The sequence below is a fragment of the Oncorhynchus gorbuscha genome, linkage group LG18, assembly GCF_021184085.1.
Source record: "Oncorhynchus gorbuscha isolate QuinsamMale2020 ecotype Even-year linkage group LG18, OgorEven_v1.0, whole genome shotgun sequence".
Classification (NCBI taxonomy): Eukaryota; Metazoa; Chordata; class Actinopteri; order Salmoniformes; family Salmonidae; genus Oncorhynchus; species Oncorhynchus gorbuscha.
In genome coordinates this window covers 12,937,595-12,955,201 of record NC_060190.1, presented here as the reverse complement: position 1 = coordinate 12,955,201, position 17,607 = coordinate 12,937,595, and the positions used below count along the sequence as shown (strand labels likewise).

Below are 17,607 nucleotides of genomic sequence, written 5' to 3'. Positions count from 1 at the left end.
GTACCCAAATTGCTGTCTGATTGGTTGATCTGGGTTTGGCGCATTTATTTGAACATACGGAAGCGATAAGTTACACAACATTTAAACATTTGGCTGCGTGTGCTGATTAATGTTTAAGGAATAGCGAAATCAAGAAATTAGCATGAACGTAAGCATGTTTAAAGTAACTTTCTCGGCAGGCTATTATTGACTTGTTCAGAAGCTCATATCAGAAAGTGAAGTTCCCCAGCTAGCTAAGTCTATGTTACAATGTGTCAACGGTTGTGAAAGTGCTACTTTATTGGTAACTAATGCAGCACCTGCTGCCATCTGGCACTTCGAAGACAAAAGTGAATGTAACTTTAATTTTTTGTCTTCCAAATTATAGTGAATGATCTGAATGCACTTGATATTATGACCGTAATGTTGACATCTTCAGAAAGGAATTTGATTTATTTATTTTTATTTAACTAGGCAAGAAAGATGTGGTTATCGCCCTACTTGGCCATTGAGAAGAAGGCAGGGTGCTCAAAATCCAATGACATCACAAAGTACTTCAGTATAACCCCACAACCTCTTGGGAGGAAGAGCCTCATTTCTGAGCAGGCGAAAGAGAAACCTAAGATGGCGCCTTGTCATATTGGGGGGTCTTATGATGAGGTGCCTCTCTCTGTGTCACGGTCAACCAGTAGGCTGCACAGATTCAAGCAGAACAGATTCCCTGAAGCAAGAACAAGCCTCATCAAGGATAGCTCCTGCTCAGACCCTCCTAATAATGTTATAGTGATTTCAGAGTCAAACTGCTCCAGTGCTGACACGGCATTCAGGGGCAGGGCAGTGATGGGGTCTGTGGACCTGGCTCAAGTCACTAGCCGATGCCATGGAGCAGGAGTTGGACTCGGATCTGGTCAGAGTGAAATAGCATGTACCCTCACAATTCAAACAGCGGTGCAGTCTGCCTCTGGGACAACCAGGGTCTCGGATGAGAAAGTGGCAACCATTTTCACCAGGAAACGGGACACTAATAAGGCCAATAGTCCCCAACACTCACAGAGATGGATTTTGAATTGGTGTTCCAGGTCAACACTTAAACACAACCAGACTGAGAGGAAGGGGTCAATTACTTCTGGCTGGAGAGAGAAGTTGTCAGGGACTGCCCGCAAGGGGTCTCTTGAAGAGGTCAAATTGTCTAACCCACTGTTCCCAGTGAGAAGAGTCTTCACTATGCTGCTGAAGAAATACCAACATAAAATTCTGGAGTCAGAAAGTCCCGGTAAGATTGAGAGACTATAGTTGACTATAGTGTGGTGCCATATTCTAGTATCAGATTCTGTCTTATTGGTCACCTTTTCTTTCAGAGACAGAGATAAGCGCTACATCTGCTAGCTCTGTAGGAAAGAGGAAACATCAGAATGAGAAGGAGGACCCTGAAACCGTACACAAGCGCCAAAGGTCTAGCCCAGGATTAGAGGAGACCAGCTTGACTGGGTATAGTCCCTCTTTAGAACACCAAGTCAGGGGATCTCTTATCCCCTCTTCCAGGGGTCAGCCAAGAAGAAGCAGGCTGAGCCGAACACAAAGACTCAGGCAGCAACAGCGGGAAAGTCGAGGTCTGGGGATAGGTCATGAACTGACCCCTAACCCACCAAACCAAGCAGAATCTCCTCAGAAGGTGTATCCTGCCCAAACACAGCAATGCCTTAGGAGAGGTGATGATTCCTAATGCATTTGTAGTTTCAACAACAATCAGTGTTTACTTTTCTTTGTCCAATGTCGTATGTCCTAACTATGTATGTCCCTGACCACTAGAATACAGAGGTGCTTTAGCTCTGTCATTGATTGGGATCTGCCATAGGTTTTTAAAATATGTACCTTTATTTTTCTGTTGTGAAGTTCACAACATTGAGGATTTGCTGTGGACAGAGAAGTACCACCCTCAGCACTCCAGTGAGGTAATAGGCAATTCTGTCTCTGTAAAGAAGTTACACAGGTGAGTTGCTAACACCACTGCTAGCTCCTTCAATGTTTAGCTTTTATAGTATGGTGTCTTAAATGCATTTCCTTATTTCTGTTTGCAGTTGGTTAAAGAAATGGAAACTGAGAGCTGACTGTGAAGAGAGGAGAAAAGAGCGAGACAGGAAACTAGAGGAAAACACCAACAGCAATGGTAAAAATATATATTTTTTTAGATGTTATGAATTGATGGGGGAAAATGTGTAAAATGAAACCACCCACTGTATTATAAAAAAATCAAGAAACATCACTGACGATGAATCTTCGAAGAATAACATTGATTGTAGCGTTGACCTCCGGTTTGGCTGTGCAGACTCGTGGGACTGTGGTGACTTCCAGGGAGAGGCTAGAGTGGAGGAGGACGGGGAGGAAGATCTGTGTAGCACCATGCTGATCACAGGACCTCCAGGGGTCGGCAAGACTGCCTCAGTATACGCCTGCGCTCAGGAGCTAGGCTTCAAGGTCAGTGTGGGACTACTTGGAAGACCTACAGTCCCATTCACATGTGTAACCTTTTATTTAACTAGGCAAGTCAGTTAAGAACAAATTCTTATTTACAATGACAGCCTACACTGGCCAAACCAGTGGGACTCCCAATCACGGCCGGTTGTGATAAAGCTGGATTTGAACCAGGGTGTCTGTAGTGCCACGTCTAACACTGAGATGCAGTGCCTTAGACTGCTGCGCCACTCGGGAACCCGAATAGGACCTACTGATTGGTGTTAGAATATGGTACAGAGACATTCCTTTATTTTTAACTTTTAAATGACTGTTTGTGGGTAATTGGATAAGATGGGTAAAGCAGAGAACCAGGAGAGGTTGGCTCATGTTCATTCAGTCATATGATTCACCAAAACAGGTTAGCTTTCATACAGGTGTATCCAATCATCTTCTAACCTGTGTAATATATGTACGGTGGCTGTCTTGACTGCTAATTTCCTTGGCCTCTCCAGGTGTTCGAAGTGAACGCCTCCTCCCAGCGCAGTGGTCGCCACATCCTCACTCAACTGAAGGAGGCCACCCAATCTCACCTGGTGGAGATCCAGGGAAGCACCACCTTCAAACCATCTCATCTCAGTAGCTACAACAACACTTCAACTAAATCTGACACAGTAGCTGGTAAGCACACCCCGCTACAGAAAAGTACTTTATTGCAGTCTAAGCATAACCATCTACTGAAAATCACTTATTTAAAGTGACAGGAACTATTTTGTATGGTGTTTGTCCAATGGAGACTGTGGGTAACATCTATTTTGTGCTCTCCTCACACAGGTAAAGTGGCCTCTCCAAGAAAGGTTTTCTCATCCTATAGGAAGAGGCCTCAGCCCCCTCGTAGCTCCCACCAAAAGAGAGGTGGCAGTGCAGCCTCCATGATGCTGGCTAACTTCTTCAAGAAGAAGAGTAATCCAGAGATCACAAACTTAGATGGCCCTTCGTTATCTACAAAACAGGATGAGCACCTACTAAACAGTTAAGAAAAACAGGAAACACCTTGCAAGTTTAGTTAACCACACATAGGCATGTGTGGATCTTGGGAGGCTGGTGGGAGGAGCCATAGGAGTATGGGCTCATTGTAATAGCTGGAATGGCATGAATGCAACGGAGCCGACCGTGTGGTTTCCATATGTTTGATGTTTGATACCTTTCTATTTATTCCATCAATTACAATGAGCCCATCCTCCTATAGCTCATCCCACCAGCCTCCTCTGGTGTGGCTATGGTTAGTCTTTTTGTTTAATTGTTGATATTATTTCCTACAGGTTTTGTCTCTCTCAAGACTGTGAAGAAGGCAGATATTATTAACCCTCCGTTAGTCAGTCAACTGTCACCAGACATTGGAGAGCCACCAACAGGTATCCGGAGTAAAAGGATGTCCACATCACTCATTCTATTTGAAGAGGTAAACCACACAGCAGTCAGTTGTATAGCTGTGCTATAGGTTGCAGACTAGACCACATAACTGTAGTTTTAATGAAGTGACCGAGCTGCACCTGCTCTCCCGCAGGTTGACGTTGTATTTGATGATGATGTGGGATTCCTCACAGCAATCAAGACCTTCATGACGACAACCAAGAGACCTGTGATACTGACCACTAGTGGTGTGTGTGTATATACTGCATACTGAAAAATATGAATTCAATTGGATTGAAAATGACGAAGTTGAATCATAACACCAAAACTGTCTTCAGATCCCTCCTTCAAGGCAAAGTTTGACGGCAACTTTGAAGCGATCCTTTTTAAAACCCCTTCAGTAGTGAGTCAAGCATCTTGGCACCATTGCATCCCCTCATCTAATGTGCATGGTATGGTATGAAGTTGCTACTCCATTTAGTTTCTGTCTGTGTTGTGCACCCTCGCAGGTGAACGTTTGCAGTTATCTGCAGCTGCTGTGTCTGGCTGAGAACATCAGGATGGATGCTGGGGACATCACCTCTCTGGTGACCCTGAACCAGATGGACATCAGACGTAGCCTATTGCAGCTGCAGCTCTGGGTCTGCAGTGGAGGAGGACAAGCATCTCAGAGGGCAACCCCACTGAAGGACCCTGCAGGTGGTGTGCATGGAAGTGAGTGATGACAAACTATTAACTAACTTCAATGGCTAGGTGTGTTAGTATATCACATGTATTGTGACCCTTTAGTTCTTGGTCCCTGTCTAAAAGAGTTTACGTCAAGTCTTACAATTGAATCACTTGATAGTTTTGGATAACCCTAGCTCTGGATGTTGCTGCAGTGGAAGACATTGCAGTGGGTGAAAATACTTCTCCCCGCCATCCGCCCTGTGACGTGGGCTGCACTCAGAGCATGCTGGGGCTCCTGAACTCTGGCCTCGGCCATGACCTGCAGACCACTCTAAAGGCACGTCACCTCAAAGGCTCTGTGAACTTGAACTAGATAAACATGCAATGCATTTATTCAGATAACAACATTGAATGAAAATATAACTGTATGAGGTGCCTTGCTCTTTGATTCCTCAGTGCCAGTCCTGGGCTAAACCAGACACAATCAAGCTGATGGAGATCCTTACTGAGAGCTGGAGGAGAGGTGTAGCTTTGCTCTACTCAAACCTAGAGCTCCTCCTTCCCCTACCAGTCAGGACCCAGCCCAGTCCTCTCCTCACCCCAAAGAAAGTGACTTGTCCTAGGCTTCAGAGTGAGCCAACACCCCCTGACATCCACCACCCACAGATCCTACTGATCCTGGATCAGACCAGTCCAGTTAAGGTGTCCTCTGGCTCCAGGCTGAGGAGAAAGAAATGTGTGCCAACATCTGATTCCAGATCAGCTCACAGCATGTTAGTAAAGCCTTACAGAGCCTCACTGTCTCTGAGGAGGGCTCATCCAAGTGTATCAAATATTACTGAGACTGTTAATGACAAACTTCAAACTGAGAAGGCGGCAGATGGCTTGGTGTACCACTGCTTAGATGCAATGACTGACTTTATGGACCTCATGTCCTTCATTGATACCTCTCTACAGAGTGAGTCTTCACATAAGGCTGGCCCATGCAGACCAGGGGCTTTTCTCTGGACAGGGGCAGAGGTTAAGGATGGACTGCAAGATGAGATGAGAGAGGAGGATGGGGGCTGTAGGTGGTGGTGTGAGAGGACTTTGGAGATCCAGGCTGCAGTAGAGGGCCTGGGCTTCCACAGGTGCCTTGCCAGGGTGTCTGAGGGGTGGACTGGATCCCAGAGGCTGGAGGGGGAGCAGAGGGGGAGGGTGATGGAGAAACTCACCCTCCCTGTCGCCATACCCAGACAAAGTTTCAATGTCAATCAGACCACTTCCTGTGATCCTAGGTGAGTGCAGTTTCCTGATTTGTTCTGGTATTTTTTCACTGTAAGAAATGCGTTGGCAGCTCAGTCCTCTAAATTACCATACATGCTTATGTGAAGTTAACACTCAAGTTTAATGTTGTCAGAAATTAGCATTATTGCAAACAAAACCTTGATATTAGATTAAACTTAATAGAACTCATTGTAAAGTTCCATTGAGTCAGTGTGGTATCTCAACAGCAGTTTGTCTTCCAGTGTGGTCGAAAGGAGATATGACATCATCAGAACCGTCCTCTCAAGCAGAGCCTTCTGCACCTTGGGAAACAAGCAAGCTGTTGCTGTGGACTACCTGCCTGTCCTCCGCACCATGTGCCAATCAGAGAGAACTCAGCAGGGCCAAGGCCGGTGAGTCAATACACTGCATGAGAGCACCTTATTCATTTCTACTAAGAGAAAACAAAGTTAGAATTAAAAGGATTGCGCAAGATGACTTATGAATGCTGTTTCTACATTACCTCAGCAGTATTCACCTTGGCTCCCTAAGGCTACTGTGAGACTCCTTGCAGATGATTTCCCATGACAATGACCATTTAAGCCAGCAAGACTCCAAACAGATCGGCAACATTTCTGGATGACAGGAAGGTTAATGCCATCATCTCCCCCCATGTTAATGACTTGTGATTTAGTGAATGTTGGCAATATGGGTGTTCATTATATTTTGCTGTATACTTTTTCTTTCATTGAGTGGTAAGTTTAAGTTTACTGTATTCATTCAAAATGTATAATTGAAATAATACTATTTTTATATTCATGCATAAAAATAAAAACATGTATGTTACTTTTATTTTAAGCTGGTTCAGTGAGTTGGTGTTTAAAATCGTGGTATTTCAGGCTTTGAAGGCATTAAACATTTGCCCACAAAGGTACAGATGTAGGTGGTCACATGTGACAAATCATCACTGTACATATTCAAGCCTGTTCTGCTTTACTAGTGGCCCTGAGAACATTTCTATTCATGGGAAATTGAAGAAAGCCTGATGTGTGGTGTCTGTACGAGGAGAGGCTTGAGTACAGCTGCTGCTGGGCCTAAACTGACACCTCAAGTGCAATACCATCTGACTCTACAGGTGGGAAGTGTTGTAGTATACATTTAAATATAAGCTAGTGTTAATTTCCATCAAGCCTCCAATATGCAGGTCTCTCTGGTTAGCTCTTTGAACTTCGACCCCACTAGGTCACACATACTGTACACAGTCAACTAGTTTCAGTCTGAAAATGGAGCGTGGAAATTGTCGCTGTAACATTAACTCGATTCACTGAGCAGCTCGTAAAACGCCACCGCCTGCAACATGGCGTCACACAGCTCCTCCCCCCGACTCCGCCCGCCCATCTGGAAGGAATTCCTGTATTTCACCAACAGGTTGTGAGGGAATGTCACCCTCGGAATCTTCTGAGTCACTGACTCCGTCATCATCTGTTGCAACGTCTGGGCCCCGCTGGTGCGGGAGTCACCCACCATGAGGCCAAAATGGCGGCCGACGGCAGGGCGCATCATGTTGAGCACCTTGGGTGGAGCAGTGATGTCAGGCTGGGTGTAGCGGGGCTCCAGCAGGGCGAACAGCATCGCCTCCACTGTACGCATGTGAGCCATTACTGGGTACAGGGCAGTGTTTTGAAGGGAGATGGATGTCTTTTCCACAACGAAGAAGTCAGCTGTGGGGAGGTGGGATACCACACTGGATATCTGGTGATGTTATGGCACATAATGAGATGTGATTCAGTACAGGAGTTAGGCTGTTTGGATATTACAGAGTCAATGATTATGTGCTAAGCTGAAACCTAGCCCTGTGACATGGCTGTAGACTGACACCATAGGAGTCTGCACAGTCATGTCTCAGGGCTAATCTACTTACCCAAATGCACGAATACCTCGGTCGGAAACATTCAACTTACGTCATCCAAGTAGGCAGAAGCCATGTAGGTTCCCTTCAGAAAGTTGTGGCAATCCTCATGTTTCCACTCCAACACGTTCATGCCACGATCCATGTGCGCCCAGGCTATTTTATTCACTCCACACACAATGGACACTATGGAATTTGCTTCCTGGAAGAAAGATGGATTAATACACATGTAATAACACTGTATTTCTATGGTGAAATGACAGCGGGGACTGACCCTGTGGGCTGCCCAACTGTGCCATCAACATCCAGACCTCAAGGCCATCCATCTAGCTAAATCATCTTACCTCTAGCCAGGTTCTTTCCACCTCTGGTCTGATGAACTTGGCTAGCTGGATCTTTACTTTTCTTTTCTCCTTCTTCTCCGGAGGGTTGAGGATGGAGTTGAAGACAATGACAGCACTTTTGTGTTTCAGAAGCGGCACATGTGTGACGCTTTCGAGATTTTTAAAAGGTCCATTTCTAGTCCTGTATTCCACAATGTTGACAGACTTGCGGCCACGAAGGAGCTTGACAGCAGCAAGCTCCGACTCTGCCGCATTGTTGAGGAGCTGCAGAATGACACCTCGCTGCTCTGACGTGTAGTATGCGTCCAGCGACTTGTTGTCGTCGCAAGGAGTAGTAGATGAAGAGAGGGTGTTATTAAGGGTTTCAAAGCCTGCGACTGGGATCCGACTCCTCCAGCAGCACGTGCAGTTGAGATACCGGAATTCCAGTTTGGGGAGTGAGCCCTGGGGTTGGTAGAATAAGCCATACTGCCCTGCAAGAATAGATGGTAACACATAATAGGGGGCGGTATAATTTGTGGAACGTTCCAACAGGAATCTGTTGCAAAAACTTCGTAAAGTACAAGGTTGTCAACAAACAACGCATTCAATGTAGCATGATCAATTCACCTAGCTAACTAGCTGCCGAATAGGCATCAACTCACCACGTAGTTTATTCTTTAAGTTTGTCCATAGGCTACCAGAGTGAGGACATACATTTTCGGAATAAATGTGGTGAGTGAAACAATTAAATAGCCCACTTCCTACCCGGTATCAACTTTGTATGCGGTGTTTGTTGGCAACCTTGTTTCCGCAGTTTTTGGAACAGATTCCTGTTGGAACGTTCCACAAATTATACCCGTTAACAAATAGCACCTGAAAAAAAAAAATTAAGAAGTTACGAGAAACTTGACAGCTTGAATAAAACATTTGTGCATACCTCTCCGGGCGATTAAAGACATAAATCGCCTAAAAACCCACATTGTAATCGTGATTTTACAGGTAATTAATTCAAACTTTTGCCCTTTCGTTGTTCGCCGATCTCACGCCGATGCGGAAACAAGGATCACGCATACTTCTTTCCGAGGCACTTCATGTTCCCCCGCTCTCCAGGTTATTTATGCTGCATTTGAAATCTCACTGACTTTCATCTCAAGTGCGTTCGTTTTTATATATTAAGATATTTTATTTATTTACATTTCAATATGAATATGAATTAACTTTGGTGACATTTTCAAGACATATATTATCTCGATATATTTTGTTGTAATATATACTATAAAATCAAGTACAGTTGTTTTTCTTGGATATGACTATTCTGTCAGGCCTACTTGTCCGTTTATAAATTATGCGTAATATATGGTAACGCCTTTTTCACTTCCTCTACTCATTGTTATTTGATAGTGAGTGTTTGTGTGAAGAACAATAAACGTCATGATGCTATACCAGTGAGAAAAGGAAACGTCGGCCAGTGACCGCGGTCAAGTGCAACAACAACAAATGTCCTGACACCTGTTATAGAAGTAATACGTTTGAGTGAATGAAAAGGCATAGACCTAAGTAAAATAAGAAATTCGTTTGTTGGGACTTGATTGAGGCAGAAGAATAGCCGATTTACTTATGGCAAGTCCGGAGAGAAATAAGAAGATTTTGCTTGATATGGTGAAACAGCCCAGCAACGACCATTGTGCCGACTGTGGGGCCCCTGGTGAGTTATATTTAATAGAATACATGTTAAAACATTATTGATAGCCTCTAACATTTGACATATTTAGGTTACCATTGTGGTTAGGATATGGTACAGATAGGAACTGTAAAACACAAGTTTAAAGTAGTGAAATATTGAGGGACCCCCAAACCGAAGCTATGTCTTCTATGTGACTATTTCATATTAATGATCAACTATTTCAGTGTGGTTGTCTATTGTTTATAGAATGTGGAGCATGAGCTATGAGTTATATTTGCATTTGCATTTATTCCACTGCTGATTTATGTTCTTACTACGACTGTGATGTGGTTGTCTCACCTAGCTTAAGATGAATGCACTAACTATAAGTCACTTTGGATAAGAGCGTCTGCTAAATGACTAAAAAGTCAAATGATTACAACCATGGCATGTCTTAAAGAACTTCTTTTGGGGGAAGTTAAAGTCCATTCAGTCAATGATTACAAGGGTCCCTCCTTTCCAGTAACTCTCATCAACCAGCCTAGGAAAAAACAACCAATCAAGGCATGGCATACTACAAAGTCCAATATCCAAACTATAGTAATGTGGTACAAAGGTATACAGGCTGCAAACATTTCCAGTGTCTGATTGATTGATAGTGTCATATTACTGCTATTCACAGAGCCAGACTGGGCATCATACAAACTTGGTGTGTTTGTATGTGTGAACTGTTCTGGGACACATCGGGACTTTCCTGCCATCAGCCAGATAAAGTCCATACGCTTGGATTTCTGGGATGATTCCCTAGTAGAGGTACAGTTTAACATGTCACAATGGCCCAGGAGTCTACCAAGGACCTTTACACCTTGAAGGATGTACTCTCAAGATCACTCAATAGTCACCATCACCTTTGATGTTGTCATGTTATAACATGCTTATTATGTTATTATTATGTTATAACGTTCCTATTATGTTTCTAATTGTAGTTTATGAAGACAAGGGGTAACGCAGCAGCCAATGCGTTCTATGAGAAGTGTGTTCCGCCATTCTACTACCGGCCACAGGAGAAGGACTGTGTGTGAGTGGAACTATATCAATGTCTTCATTCACTCACGCAATTTAAGGAAGTGTAAATTGTGATGACTTGACAGTTGTTAATTCAGTGGAAGGATGTAGTATTATTTCAAGAGAAGAAGAAGAAACATCTTGGCGTCAATTAGCCTACAATTGATTGAGTTGGCAAATACCACAGGGTTTGTGGTCGTTGTTGAGTCATATATTCAACACAGAACATTTGTATTTTTAAAATATTCATTTTTGTATTTCAATCTTTAACCTTTTGGTTTTCTGACAGTGTTCTTAAAGATCAGTGGATACGTGCTAAGTATGAGAGGAGAGAATTCACAGGAGAGAGTAACTCCCTTCAGCAAGGTTATAGTTCAGGTAAGTGCTAAATGTTGACAAGCCTTCATGGATAAGTCTATTTATTTTATTCAAATTGTCTAGGAACACAAGACATTACATCGCTGTCTACAGAGCAAGGCATAGAACCAAACGTACCAAAATACTGCGTATGAAGAGACGAGGGATACTAACTAAATCAATGTTTTGTATTGGTTGGATCCCATTCAGGACTTTACGAAGGAATACTATGGAAGAAAGGCAAGGACAACAAGCAGTTCCTGAAAAGGAGATTCCTGCTCTCTGAAACTGACTTTACCTTGAGATACTTCACCAAGGAGGATGTAAGTTGGGTGAAATGCAGAAGACACATTTCAGTTGAATGTATTCAGTTGTACAACTGACAAGGTATCCCCCTTTCCCTTTAAGTAGCTTCTCTCCATCTTCTTGGATCAGATAACCCAGCTAACAAAATGTCATCCTGGGGACGTGCCCAGAAGGCTTTGGAAAAGTCACAGGGAACAACCCCTGTTACTTAAAACAATGGGACTCCCTAAATCTCTCTCAGATCATTACCAATCCCATGAGGTATGACTCCAAACACCCAGAAAGGCTACTCTCCTTGATGTTATCCTCACAAATAATCCTGATAGGTATCAGTCTGGTGTTTTTCTGTAGTGACCTTAGTGATCACTGTGTTCTGAATTGGCTGCTCATTTAAATTACCTGTACTGATTTGTCATAGACGCTTGCTGAAAAACTTGAATGAGAAACCTTCCTTCATGACCGAGCCCCTGGAAATTAGCATAGAATCTGCTTGATCCCCTCTGTCGAAGATGCTTGGACCTTTTAAAAAAACTTTTTTTTCAGTGGTATTGTTAAATTAACAGACATGCCCCCATAAAGAAAATGACCTTTAAAAACATGTTCAGCCCCTGGTTCGACTGATCTGGCAGAGTTACTTCACCTCAAGAACACTATTTGATGAAAGGATCTGTACACAAATACTCAGGCTGACTGGCTGTTGTTCAGGCAATTGAGAAAGAGTCAGTTAATTTAAAGAGCCCTTCTCTCTCTGTGGATCTAACCCAAAGAAGTTCTGGAAAATGGTGAAAGACCTGGATAATAAACCCTCCTCCTCACAGCTGCCCATGTCCCTTAATGTGGATAATGTGGTTGTTACTGACAAGGAGCATATGGCTGAGTTCTTTAATCATCACTTAATTGAGTCAGGATTCCTATTTGACTCAGCCATGCCTCCTTTCCCATCCAACACTTCCTCACCTCCCAGCCCTTTTAATGTGACTAGCCTTAATGCTACTCCCTCTTCTTCCACTTCCTCGCTACTAAGCTTCTCCCTGCAGGCGGTCACTATGTCTGATGTGCTAAAGGGGCTCCTTATTAAACTTTACCCCAAATAAGCATCTGGGACAGATGGCTTACATCCTTTCTTCTTTAAAGTTGCAGACCCTATAGTTGCCGAGCCTGTCTCTCCTCTCTGGGGAGGTTCCCAGTGCTTGGAAGGCAGCCACGCTGGAACCTTTATTTAAAGGGGAGATCAAGCTGATCCCAGCTCTTATAGGCTAATTTCTCCAGTATCTTGCCCTATTTACCAAAGTGTTAGAAAAACTTGTCAATAATCAACTGACTGGCTTTCATGATGTCTATAGTATTCTCTCTGGTATGCAATCTGGATTCCACTCTGGTTCAAATCAAATCAAATTTTATTTGTCACATACACATGGTTAGCAGATGTTAATGCGAGTATAGCGAAATGCTTGTGCTTCTAGTTCCGACCATGCAGTAATAACCAAAGAGTAATCTAACCTAACAATTCCACAACAACTACCTTATACACACAAGTGTAAAGGGATGAAGAATATGTACATACAAATATATGAATGAGTGATGGTACAGAACGGCATACATATGACATTTAACATTACATTTAAGTCATTTAGCAGACGCTCTTATCCAGAGCGACTTACAAATTGGTGCATTCACCTTATGACATCCAGTGGGACAGTACTTAACAATAGTGCATCTAAAACTTAGGGGGTGGGGTGAGAGGGATTACTTAAGAGGTGGGGTTTCAGGTGAGAGTTTGTTCCACCATTGGGGGGCCAGGGCATTGGGGGGCCAGGGCATATGAGATGAGTAATGTATGGTATGTAAACAAAAGTGGCATTGTTTAAAGTGGCTAGTGATACATGTATTACATAAAGATGGCAAGATGCAGTAGATGGTATAGGGTACAGTATATACATATGATATAAGTAATGTAGGGTATGTAAACATTATATTAAGTGGCTAGTGATACATTTTTCCATTATTAAAGTGGCTGGAGTTAGTCAGTATGTTGGCAGCAGCCACTCAAAGTCAGTGGTGGCTGTTTAACAGTCTGATGGCCTTAAAATAGAAGCTGTTTTTCAGTCTCTCGGTCCCTGCTTTGATGCACCTGTACTGACCTCGCCTTCTGGATGATAGTGGGGTGAACAGGCAGTGGCTCGGGTGGTTGTTGTCCTTGATGATCTTTATGGCCTTCCCGTGACATCAGGTGGTGTATGTGTCCTGGAGGGCAGGTAGTTTGCCCTGGTTATGCGTTGTGCAGACCTCACTACCCTCTGGAGAGCCTTACGGTTGTGCATCTGGTTATGGATGTGTCACTGCAACCATAAGGGTCCTAAATTTGTCATCACTGCCTTTTAACTCTAAGCATTGCTAAACTGCTATCTTTATTGACTTGGCCAAGGTTTTTGATACCTTGTATTGGTGTCCCTGAGGGGTCTTATGGGTAGTTTCTCCCATTCTTCTCTGCAGAGCCTCTCAAACTCTGTCAGGTTGGTTTCATCAGACCAGAGAATCTTGTTTGTCATTGTCAGAGTCCTTTAGGTGCCTTTTGGCAAACTCCAAGTGGGCTGTCATGTGCCTTTTACTGAGGAGTGGCTTCTGTCTGGCCACTCTACCATAACGGCCTGATTGGTGGAGTGCTGCAGAGATGGTTGTCTTTCTGGAAGATTCTCCCATCTCCACAGAGGAACTCTGGAGCTCTGTCAGAATGACCATCAGGTTCTTGGTCACATCCCTGACCAAGGCCCTTCTCCCCCTATTGCTCAGTTTGGCCGGGCGACCAGCTCTAGGAAGAGTCTCGGTGGTTCCAAACTTCTTCCATTTAAGAATGATGGAGGCCACTGTGTTCTTGGGGACCTTCAATGCTGCAGTCATTTTTAGTGCCCTTCTCTAGATCTGTGCCTTGACACAATTCTCGGAGCTCTATGGACTATTAGTTTGACCTCATGGCTTGGTTTTTGCTCTGACATGCATTGTCAACTGTGGGGAACTTATATAGACAGGTGTGTGTTTTCCAAATCATGTCCAATCAATTGAATTTACCATGTGAACTCCAGTCAAGTTGTAGAAACATCTCAAGGATGATCAATGGAAACAGGATGCACCTGAGCTCAATTTCGAGTCTCATAATAAAGGGTCTGAATCCTTATGTAAGTAAGGTATTTCTGTTTTTTTAATTTGAATAGATTTGCAAAAATGTCTAAAAACCTGTATTCGCTTTGTCATTATGGGGTATTATGTGTAGATTGATGATTTTTTTTCAATTGTATCTATTTTAGAATAAGGCTGTAATGTAGCAAAATGTGGAAAAAGGGAAGGGGTCTGAGTACTTTCTGAATGCACTGCATCCACTTATATGCAGATGATACAGTCTTATAATCATCTGGCCCCTCCCCAAATTGTATATGGAATGCTCTACAACAAAGCTTTCTTAGTATCCAGCAAGCTTTCTCTGCCCTTAACCTTGTTGTGAACACCTCCAAAACAAAGGTTATGTGATTCGTTCGGAAGAATGTCTTACTGACACTGGTGGCTGCTTCGCGTGATGTTTTTTTTTTTAGCTCTACCATTTTGCCCTTTGTGCTGTTGTCTGTGCCTAATAATGTTTGTGCCATGTTTTGTGCTGTTACCATGTTGTGCTGCTGCCATGTTGTGTTGCTACCATGTTGTGCTGCTGCCATGCTATTTTGCTACCATGTTGTTGTCTTGCTATGTTTTTGTCATACCGTGTTTCTGCCATGTCGTGTTGTTGTCATGCTGTGTTGCTGCCATGTTGTTGTCTTGCTATGTTTTTGTCATACCGTGTTTCTGCCATGTCGTGTTGTTGTCATGCTGTGTTGCTGCCATGTTGTTGTCTTGCTATGTTTTTGTCATACCGTGTTTCTGCCATGTCGTGTTGTTGTCATGCTGTGTTGCTGCCATGTTGTTGTCTTGCTATGTTTTTGTCATACTGTGTTTCTGCCATGTCGTGTTGTTGTCATGCTGTGTTGCTGCCATGTTTTGTTGTTGTTAAGGTATCTTTATGTATAGTTGTGGTGTCTCTTGTTGAGATGCGTGTTGTCAATTTTTAATTTATTTTTATCCCAGCCCCCGTCGCCACAAGAAGCCTTTCCCTCTTGCTAGGCCGTCATTGTCAATAAGAATTTTTTGTTAATTGACTTACCTGGTTAAATAAATGTTAAATATAAAATACCTGAGAAGGGCTCATCATAATGCTGCCTGTTGTGTATTATTGACCCTAGTCCAAGAAGCCCAAAGCAGTCATCTCTATGAGGGACCTCAATGCCGTGTTCCAGCCGGAAAAGATAGGCCACGCCCACGGGCTGCAAATCTCCTACCTGGAGGAAGAACGAACCAGAAACCTGTTTGTTTACCATGACAACAGCCAGGTAATAACCAATGACAAAACTTAATTGAAACGTTGTCATGAAGACGTCTAGAGATTCAAATTTCTGTCTCCTTCCAGGAAATTGTGTCCTGTTTCAATGCGATTCGGGCCACCCGGTTTGCTTACCTCAAGAAAGTCGACCCTAATGCCAGGGAGTGTGACGTGAGTACAAACTGTTTCAAAGTAGAAGTCTTGTATCACCGTAACTGACATGATATGTCACAGGTGACGTCATACTTTCAAGGACTCCCTCTGTACAGATCTGTCTCCTTTCTATGTTTTTGTTTGTGCAGCTCGTACCTTTGATAACCAGAAGTAGCATTAAAGAAGGCTACATGGAGAAAACCGGCCCAACGGTTAGTAATCCAGCAAATTCATTGAACACAGTGAAGTTTTAAAGTGATATACGCCGAGAGCATCAGAAACTCAACCTGTGTGATGCTCAGCCAGGGCTGATTCTGTGTCTGTTCTTAGCAATGGGAGACATTCAAGAAGAGATGGTTCATCTTAAACTTAACGGACAGAAAGATGTCCTACTTCAAAACATCACTGGTAATGACAACAGAGAACATGCATAAGCCATTTGTATTTGTGGAGAAGAATGTTGTAACTAGTGTGTGTGTGCGTGTGTGTGTCTGGCTGTGTCTATGTGTGTATTGCTGTGTGTCCGTCCATAGGATGCTTTGGAACTAGGAGCTGTCTTCATCGGCACAGAGGTCCATGGCTACTCTGTGAGGGAGGTCCAGCCTAAGGGGAACCGCAGTGGCAGGTGGAGGTTCGGGGTCACCTTGGAGACGCCAGACAGGCAGTTTGTCTTCCTGTGTGACCAGGAGCAGGATCAGAGGGAGTGGATAGAAGCCTTAAAACTAGTAATCTCCCAGCCTATGCTACCGCAGCACTACAACAGTATGAAGACCATTCACTGTTCACCATGTTTACAATATACCAGCAGCATGAGACTTATGATTATTATAAACGTGGTCAATGACAGGAAATTATACTTTTGAGTAGCTGAAATAAGTTTTTTTATAAAAATAAAAAAAGATTGACAATGTGTCTTTTATTTGTTTTTTCAGCTGAGGCAAACATGAGAAGGATGACAAAATGAATGGTGTATAAACCGGAGGAAAGGATAGCAGCATTTACAGGAAGAAATGGCAATGTGTGAGGCTGGCTCCCTGTTTCAGAGAGCCTACCAGTGACAGGAGGAGGCTTCTCACAAGAGGGGATCAGTGAACTCTTCAATGGAGTCATGTTTATCGGGAAATGATGAGAGGCTAAATGAACTCAGGCTAAACGAACTGAAGAGCTGCCAATGTGGACCAGCACTGGTAATCATTGCAAGTCACCATTATCCAGGGCACCTTGCAAACCGGTGACAGGACTGACTATTATGAGATGGGAACTGATGTCATTGTCGGGGACATTGGGAATGTAATATATACTTTCTATTAACTACTGTTCATATACACTGAGCGTATAAAACATTAAGGACACCTGTTCTTTCCATGACATAGACTGACCAGGTGAAGGCTATGATCCCTTATTGATGTCACTTGTTAAATCCACTTCAATCAGTGTCGATGACGGGGAGGAGGTTAAATAAGGATTTGTAAGCCTTGAGACAAAGGAGACATGGATTGTGTATGTGTGCCATTCAGAGGGTGAATGGGCAAGACAAAATATTGAAGTGCCTTTGAACAGGATATGTTAGAAGGTGCCAGGTGCACCAGTTTGTGTCAAGAACTGCAACGCTGCTGGGTTTTTCATGCTCAGTAGTCACGTGTGTATCAAGAATGGTCCACCACCCAAA

The 17,607-nt window shown here is 43.4% G+C and overlaps 3 protein-coding genes across 6 annotated transcripts; 2 read left to right on the top strand and 1 right to left on the bottom strand.

Moving 5' to 3' along the window:
- The first annotated feature begins 33 nt into the window (after positions 1 to 33).
- On the top strand, positions 34 to 6,644 carry LOC124003159 (ATPase family AAA domain-containing protein 5-like). Of its 3 annotated transcripts, none has more exons than XM_046311226.1 (16): positions 34 to 148; positions 454 to 1,252; positions 1,338 to 1,688; positions 1,873 to 1,969; positions 2,058 to 2,146; positions 2,306 to 2,454; positions 2,946 to 3,111; positions 3,265 to 3,462; positions 3,753 to 3,892; positions 3,998 to 4,091; positions 4,182 to 4,246; positions 4,353 to 4,557; positions 4,725 to 4,849; positions 4,969 to 5,789; positions 6,021 to 6,170; positions 6,286 to 6,644. In XM_046311226.1, exons 1-16 carry the CDS (start codon positions 143 to 145, stop codon positions 6,317 to 6,319), a joined length of 3,489 nt encoding a protein of 1,162 aa, XP_046167182.1. In that variant the 5' UTR covers positions 34 to 142; the 3' UTR covers positions 6,320 to 6,644. The 3 variants fall into 3 exon arrangements, with proteins under 3 accessions (XP_046167182.1, XP_046167180.1, XP_046167179.1); XM_046311224.1 differs by having other exon boundaries at positions 78 to 335; positions 6,289 to 6,644; XM_046311223.1 differs by having other exon boundaries at positions 78 to 335.
- Positions 5,881 to 9,093, bottom strand: tefm (transcription elongation factor, mitochondrial). The gene is made up of 4 exons (XM_046311229.1): positions 8,930 to 9,093; positions 8,011 to 8,483; positions 7,719 to 7,868; positions 5,881 to 7,509 (listed from the first exon to the last, which is right to left on the bottom strand). Exons 1-4 carry the CDS (start codon positions 8,970 to 8,972, stop codon positions 7,069 to 7,071), a joined length of 1,107 nt encoding a protein of 368 aa, XP_046167185.1. The 5' UTR covers positions 8,973 to 9,093; the 3' UTR covers positions 5,881 to 7,068.
- On the top strand, positions 8,623 to 17,399 carry LOC124003160 (arf-GAP with dual PH domain-containing protein 2-like). 2 transcript variants are annotated; one of them, XM_046311228.1, is made up of 12 exons: positions 8,623 to 9,145; positions 9,394 to 9,697; positions 10,338 to 10,468; positions 10,642 to 10,733; positions 11,010 to 11,098; positions 11,288 to 11,400; positions 15,649 to 15,795; positions 15,873 to 15,956; positions 16,088 to 16,150; positions 16,269 to 16,346; positions 16,472 to 16,700; positions 16,871 to 17,399. In XM_046311228.1, exons 2-12 carry the CDS (start codon positions 9,610 to 9,612, stop codon positions 16,900 to 16,902), a joined length of 1,146 nt encoding a protein of 381 aa, XP_046167184.1. In that variant the 5' UTR covers positions 8,623 to 9,145; positions 9,394 to 9,609; the 3' UTR covers positions 16,903 to 17,399. The 2 variants fall into 2 exon arrangements, with proteins under 2 accessions (XP_046167184.1, XP_046167183.1); XM_046311227.1 differs by having other exon boundaries at positions 8,623 to 9,697.
- The last annotated feature ends 208 nt before the right edge of the window (positions 17,400 to 17,607 follow it).